This window comes from Borostomias antarcticus, assembly GCF_949987555.1.
Source record: "Borostomias antarcticus genome assembly, chromosome: 9".
Classification (NCBI taxonomy): Eukaryota; Metazoa; Chordata; class Actinopteri; order Stomiiformes; family Stomiidae; genus Borostomias; species Borostomias antarcticus.
This window is the reverse complement of record NC_140242.1, coordinates 9704981-9712684: the sequence shown is the minus strand read 5'-3', so window position 1 is coordinate 9712684 and position 7704 is coordinate 9704981. Positions and strand designations below refer to the sequence as shown.

Below are 7704 nucleotides of genomic sequence, written 5' to 3'. Positions count from 1 at the left end.
GTATATTTGTGGGTTTGCTATTTGCAGGGTATTGTATTGTACTGTATGTATGTCGCTGATTTGTATTCTAATTGGCATTATTTGTTCCACACACAGAGTGTGGAAGGGGTTGCACCCCGAGACTATTTAAGGGGAACACACATGTTGTATGTGTAACACTGAAGAAGACCCCTGGCCGAAACGTTTGTTGCTGCAGCATGCCCGTGCAGATGAACTTGAATAAATAATTAGTTGTGATACTATCCGTGAGTGCTGGACATCGCTTCCTTTTACAGACATTTTCTGACCGTGCACCCAGTAAGAGACATCAAGGTGTTCATAAAACCTTTGTAGTAGTGCGCGCATTCTCCTTGTTCTATGTTGAGTTTGGTCGACCTGAGGAAAATGTACCTGTGCAAAATGTTAGTCTGAATGAGCCTTTTATAAATCAACATCTAGAACAGTCAAACATTCTGTGGGGAATTGTAACAGGCAATACATTATCTCTGTTGGTATTCGATAGGAGCTGTGAAGCCTTGATCTGGTGAAGTGTGTGTGTGTGTTTGGTTCTTTGTGAGTGCTTGTGAGAATGTATGGAATTGACAGTTTCAGTGTTACCGTGGTAACTAATCCTGTTCGCCGAAAAACAGATCCATTATTCAGGCATTTGGTCTCAAAGCTGCATAGTTGTTACATTACATGGCTGTCTCTCAGGGACAGCGAAGCAGGAGAGGATGGCTCAGCATACAATCCCGTATCAGACTGAATCCACAATAGTGCTCTGAATTCTTTCCTAATCCAATTTGAGTGGTAGCTCAAAATGTCAGATAACATTTTGTATCAAGGCTCGCTTGAATGCAATTGCTGTTGACATGGGTTTATAAAACGACCCTTCTTTGTTAGGGCTCTTATCAAAATTAGCATGTTTTAAACACACTCGAAAATAGCGGCGTGTCATTCAATTGATGTACCGTTGACTCCGTGCCATTTTCCTAACAGTCAGTATTCTGTTTTCCTCCAGGTTTGATCTCTGAACTATTACTATACAAGAAGACCTTCTCTCCATAACTCCCTGGCCAATATCCAATATCTGTCCAACACATAATATAGTAGCTGCTCTTTCGGCTAGGATTTGACTAAACACTGTTTACCAATGCTAATGCTACCAAAGCTAATGCTAACCCTGTCTTCTCTCCACTGACATCTAGGGACCAGTGACCAGCCAGAGGTCAGCCTGACCAAAGACTCTAAAGCCCCTGTCCCCCCCTCTGTCTGTGTACCAGGAGGGCAACTGGAGGAGAATGACTGGTAAGACTCAGACCAGCAACGTGACCAACAAGAATGACCCTCGCTCCCTCAACTCCCGCGTCTTCATCGGCAACCTCAACACGGCCATAGTCAAGAAGACGGACATAGAGGTCATCTTCGCCAAGTACGGCAAGATCGTGGGCTGCTCCGTGCACAAGGGCTACGCCTTCGTCCAGTACATGAGTGAGAGGAACGCCCGCGCCGCCGTGGCCGGGGAGAATGCCCGCATCATTGCAGGACAACCTCTCGGTGAGTCTGCGTTTTATTGTTTGTTTTCCTTTCTGGAAGTCGTTGTTTTTTGTTTGCTTTTCCTCTCTTTATAAGTTGTAATTTATTATTTTCCTTTTGACGAGCCATCATTGGGGGCCAAGCAGCACAGCTGCTGCAGCACCCATTGTGTTTGTACGTTTTCTTCTTCTTTCTTTATTTCTTCTGCCATGGGAGTCTATGGCGGCCTATAGAACCGTATGATGAAAAGTTGTGAAAATTGGCACACTCATTCGGGTGTGTGCCAATTATCGAGCCTACGGATCGGTGTTTATATGGAAAAGAGGTTTATGTGGACTTGCCATCCTGTCAATAGAGAAAGACTATAAGTACATCATAGGATTCATAGCCGAATTTGCGGCAATGAAAGCAGGGAGGAAAATGTTGGCCTGATTCTTCTCGTCATATGGTGAGTAACATCTTTACGTCCATAATAATGTGTTTAATGCATAACTTAATGTGGGTGTGACTGCTTTAAAAATCCTAACTATAAACATGGTTGTAGGCTACGCTAATCTAAATACTCATCATCATCATCATCATGGTGAGTGCAGCGTCACAACAGTGGAAGGCGCAGGTGCTTATTTTATATGTGACTAAAAAAGACGTGCGTGCTGAGTTCATGTTGCGTCGCGGGTATAGTGCATTATAGTAGGCCTCGCGTTTTTGACTTCGCCTCAGGCCTCTCATATCTCCCAGACGGCCCTGTCGATTCGGCTCTTGCTGCATCTTACAGTACTGTACATCATATTCAGGGGTTTTGTTGTAGAGACGATTACCCAGACAAGCACATACAGTAGAGACAATCACATAGACAAGCACATACAGTAAAGAAAATCGGACAGAAGCATATACAGTACAGACAATCACAGACATCATACAGTACAGTATCAGTACTGTCAGGGGTTTTGTTGTAGAGATGATTACCCAGACAAGCACATACAGTAGAGACAATCACATAGACAATTGCATACAGTAGAGAAAATCGGACACAAGCACATACAGTACAGACAATCGCATATACAGTAGTACAATAATGCGCTCCTCTTGTGTAAAATGCAGCAGACGGAACTTGGTTGCGTATTGTTTGCCATGTTAATGGCCGTGTCCAAATAGTCAAAGTGGGTAAAGGAAATTCAGTGAGTGGGTGTAGACTCCTGTGGAGTAGGGGAAGGTTTTGAGGATTCCATGGAGTCTAATTTGTCTGGATGGGAAGGTAATGTTGGCATTGTGCAGAGAGAGAGTTGGTGTGTCCAATTACAATTAATGTTCTGTGAATGTTATGCAGAAGGGAGTTTTGTTTTTTACAGAGATGTGCAGATATTTGAGACCAGTGTGACCACTGTGACTACTCCAGATTGTTGAAACTGCTTGTACTCTCTATTTGAAGCAGTGTGATCACTGTGACTATGCTAGATCGTTGAAACTGCTTGTACTCTTTATTTGAACCAGTGTGATCACTGAGTATGCTAGATTGTTAAAACTGGAGAGGCCATACCTTACACTGGTAGAGCCAATCCTCGAAGACACACCCTAGTTAGTGGCAAAGGCAATCGTTTCTGCAGATGGCAGCCAGATTCCAGTTCAAGTGAAGAACACTGGCCAGACTCTTGTTTACCTTCATCGCTATCAGAAGGTAGGCCGTCTTTTGCTTGTGCAGCAGAAGAAATTCCACGAGTATTTGCTAGGGTCCCATTTTGTAGTGTTCACTGACAACAACATTCTCACAAACGTACATGAGGTGAACCTGAGAAGCCTGGAGCAACAGTGGGCAGCCAGACTCTACAACTACCACTTCAACATCAATTTCCAGCCTGACAAAACCAATGCTAATGCAGATGCCCTATCTCAAGTACCTGTGGATGGAGGAGAGGATGATGAAGAGGAGGAGATCCTGGCCCTGAAGACTTTTCTCACCAGGGTGGAAAACCCATGCCCAGAAATGCTTAACTCTCCTGTCCAAGTTCACCTAGAAGAAGTGCAGCTGGGCTGAACCCCCTGGAGAATGGAAGGACGCCCAGCAAACAGATGACATGATTTGCCACATGCTGTTATCCTTGCAGACAGGGAAACCGCCCAGTGCAACAGAAAGGATCGCCCTGCAACGTGACACTCGGCAGATCCTCAAGGAGAGGAAGAGGCTGACTCTGAGGGAGGGAGTCTTGCATCAGTGTGTGAGGGACCCCAACACCGCAAACTCCATCTTTCAGCTGGTCCTCCCTACAGCCTTGAAAGAGGTGTGGCAGAATTGCCACGAATGGGCTGGCCACATGGGTGTGGGAAAGACTTTAGCTCGGAGCAGGAGCAAGCTGTTGCAGCGGCAACATCCGCTGCCCACGAGTGTTGAGTATAGATGGGTTCTGTGTTTACAAACAAAGGAGGATGCGCACGCAACCACTAGGCAAAAAGCTAACGTTCCACACATGAGTTAACGTTATAGCTCCATTCAGCTTGTTGATACGGGACTATAATACTGTACTGTGAATATAAAGTTCATTTGATTTTGTTGGATTTATGCTGCCATAGAAACAAATTTACATCAGTGTTTACTTCAGACAAGCTCGTTTTTAGCTAACATTAACTAAAGATCACAAACACCAACATTGATCGCGATGAGTAACGTTAGTAGCCTACATAGGTTGCTGGCTTACAATATAAATAATTTATTTATTCATAATAATATTATCTCAGTTTTGTTCATAAAGCAGGTTTTCCCTATGGATAAAAACCCATTATTATAAATTCTAAAGCTCCAACAGTGACATCTATAACATGCAGCTGGAGGACCCATAGATATCTATGGAAGGGAGGCTAGCCTCCCTTAGAGCATGTTCTTTTCTCTTAAATCAATGTAATGCCTTTTTTCTTGCTAATTTGTGATTGGCCAAAACGCTAAAAAATTACCGCAAGGGAGGACAGTACTCCGGCCCTGTCTGAACAGGATTCAGATATTGACATTTTGTTAGTCCAATCACATTCCTGATTCCAGATTTACCACAGTGAAGGCCGATTGGGTCGGCGTTGATGTCTGTGTTTCTCTTCCCTGTGCCATTGGAGACTTTTTGTGTGTTCGTAGCTCCATAATATAATACATCCGAAAGTATTATGGGACATATTACATCAAACTGTTCGTCTATTTGTCTTGATTCTAGCCATCTAAATATCTAAGCAGACATAAATACTTTTTGAGCTAGAGCCGTCTGAACACGACAGCTCTGGCTATAGCCGCTAACGTTAGCTACGAGGTGCACGACAGGCTACGGCATAGGCAAGCGCGCAGATTGGCTGGAGGCGCAAACTGTCGGCAACTAGTCGCAACACCGGATCGGAGAAATCCACAGCCTGGCTCCTGCTTGCGTGAGAATTGATCGCTTTTCAGTGCTTATTCCTCATCCAGTGATGGATGGGTGGATGGAAAACTTTCAACTGAATGTTCATATTGTTCTAATAATAGGCTATAGCAACATAAGAGTGGTAGCTTTGACAGCAACCCAAATGAGCTAGTGCTAATCTCATAGCTGTACCTTTGCTAGCTAGCCATGAGCGAACTGTTGGATACTGCATTTGCTGTGCAACATATTCCATTGTCCAGTTGTCAAATCTATTTGCCAACAAACTGTTTGAGAGCCAGCACACCTCAGTGTCCCCTAATCAATTTTTTTTTTCATATATCACCCAACCTCTCCAGCACCTCACCAACATCAATTATTTTCTACAGTACAATCCATTACAACAACTATTGCTTACAATGTTTTATTGTTGTTTTGTAATATTTTATCATGAATATAAATGATAAATGCTGCATGTAGTTAAAGAAAGTGTTATTCAGTTTTTCATATGCTAAAATTGACTGTAAATCCACTTTAAAGCTGATATTTCAAATAATAACTGACTAAGGGAAAGTGCCCCCCGGCGCCCATGGGCGGTTCGCCTCTCTTCCTCCTGTCCTCCTCAGTTTTTTGAGTCACCAGCCGCCACTGATGTACACAAATACATTGGCTGGATCCTGACGGCCAACTGCACATGTATGGCTGGGTAAGTGACAGAGTAGACTAGTGTTGGTCCAAGATAATTAAGTTCAACAATGAAAATCCACCATACTAATGTATCCTGTAGGTTCATGTTGCAGCCATGCTGCAGCCATCATGTGCCGGTTGAGTTGTCCGTGCGACGGGGCCAAGCAGGGACAGAACCGGTTGCAAGCACCTCTAAGCGAAATGCTTGGAAGGACATGTCCCGAACAAAGGTGGACCCACAAAAGTTTGAGGGAATGAATTTCAGCAGACCCAAAACACACTTGACCGCGTTGCCCACTCCCCGCTCCAAGTTCCGTAGACGTGCCAGGTAAATAGCCTAAGCCTACTGTTCTGCGCATAAACTTCAATATATATATTAAAAAAGCCTAGATCTCCACCAATGGTATTGCATTTCAGAGGTCATGCGCCTTTTAAAGATGCTGCCCCTTTTCATTATGCAATTCATAATAGGCCTATCACCTTCATAAATGTTTTCAGCCTTATTAAAAATGCAACATCCTTACCAGATCAACCTCTTACAATGTCCAAAACCTGTCAAGTATAATTATGCTTTTATTAATAAAAGGTAACATGGTTTTAATAATCTATAGGTACCATGCAATGTAATTGAAACACTTCAATGTAACTGAATCATCTGTGCAGATAAGGCTTAAAGTTCAAACACAACTCTGAGTGAAATTGTTAAAGTTAATGCAATATATAGGCCTTCTCTGATGGTTTTATTTACAATGTTACAGTTATCACACTTGAGGACATTCAGGCGTTGCGAGATTTTCCCAAAAGCTGCAATTGTAACCAGCATAGCCACCGCAGACTCTGACACTGACACAGCTTCAGAAGAGCCAGACCATATGTAGTTGCTGTAGTTCTCTCTGCACATCAGTGTTTTCATCTGCAACACAGAAGTTTTACTTATTTATTTACATCATTCCTATTCCATTATATCATTCACATATGTGCACAGAATGCTGACTAACTGTACATCTGAGTTCAAATGGGGACAAGTAAGCTATATCTACAACATGTAGGCCTAACAGTCAAGGTAATTGATGAGACGAGTATATGCGCGCGCACACACACAGCAGATCAGAAGTCAGCATACCAGGCTTTGATCTCCACACTCATTTACTACAGTAAAGATATACCGTCATATCCTCATCATCATATACTGGGATCTGGACTGGGGAGAGAGAGCAGGAGAGAGAGAGAGGAGGGAGAATGAGAGAGGGAGAGAGAGAGACACACACATTACAGTTTCCTCTAATACGAACAGTAAAAATTTTCAGGAGGACCATCAACCTCCAGGGTTGCATCTTGGCTCATGTGAGTACAGGTTTTCCCATCTGCGCTTTCTGACATATCTAAATACACCACCACCAGAAATTAGTAATTCATTTTGACTATAGTCTACAAGCTAACCCAACTGCCCAAATGCAAAAACATTTCACAACTTGATATAAATTATAGATGTCTACCTTGCATAGACTGCTCACTGTTTGTGGCATAAGAAAATCTAGAAGGGACAAAATCTATCTGGACTTTCACAGTCCATCGATGGTTCTCCTGACAAGAAAACCAGTCAACGGTGGTTCATGAGAAGGGGCTTCACAAGAATGTACACTAACATTAGCTAATTCAGAGTAACTGGAAACAAACACTAATAATTATTCGTATTTTTTAGAATGGCAGGCTACTTAAAACAATGACCACCCACAATTCTAGTTAACGTTAGCTAGTTGTGGTGTCAGCTAGTAAACGTTAGGGCTAGCTAACGTTCAGCTGCGCTAGCTAGCGCTAGCTGATAGATTAGTAGGTAGCTAACGTTACCTACGTTACTAACTAATTTCAACTGGCTCCTAGATGTGAATATTTAAATCTTATATAGCCTGTAAGTAAACAAATAAATAGCTAAACCAACAGTCAAATCAATGTAATTTGCTGAGAAAAAAACCCAGAGGTGACGTTAGCTAGATAACTTACCAGAGATGAAGTGCGCACCACACAAAAAAGTGTTTGTTTGACCATCGGGTCCCCAATCTGCTCTCTTTATGGCTTTAAACCACAGCTTTCGGCGGTTCCTCTGAAAAGGGTGACATCTCGAGGGGATGCTGAA

General features: G+C 42.9%; 1 protein-coding gene across 1 annotated transcript in view; it reads left to right on the top strand.

The window, feature by feature from the left end:
- Positions 1-1268: 1268 nt before the first annotated feature.
- ralyl (RALY RNA binding protein like) overlaps positions 1269-7704 on the top strand; it is a gene marked incomplete at its 3' end in the record, with an annotated part of 102968 nt that continues 96532 nt past the window's right edge. The window contains exon 1 of the mRNA XM_084443068.1: positions 1269-1536. Coding sequence (XP_084299194.1) covers positions 1281-1536 — 256 coding nt within the window. The 5' untranslated portion in view covers positions 1269-1280. The remainder of the gene's footprint in view (positions 1537-7704) is intronic.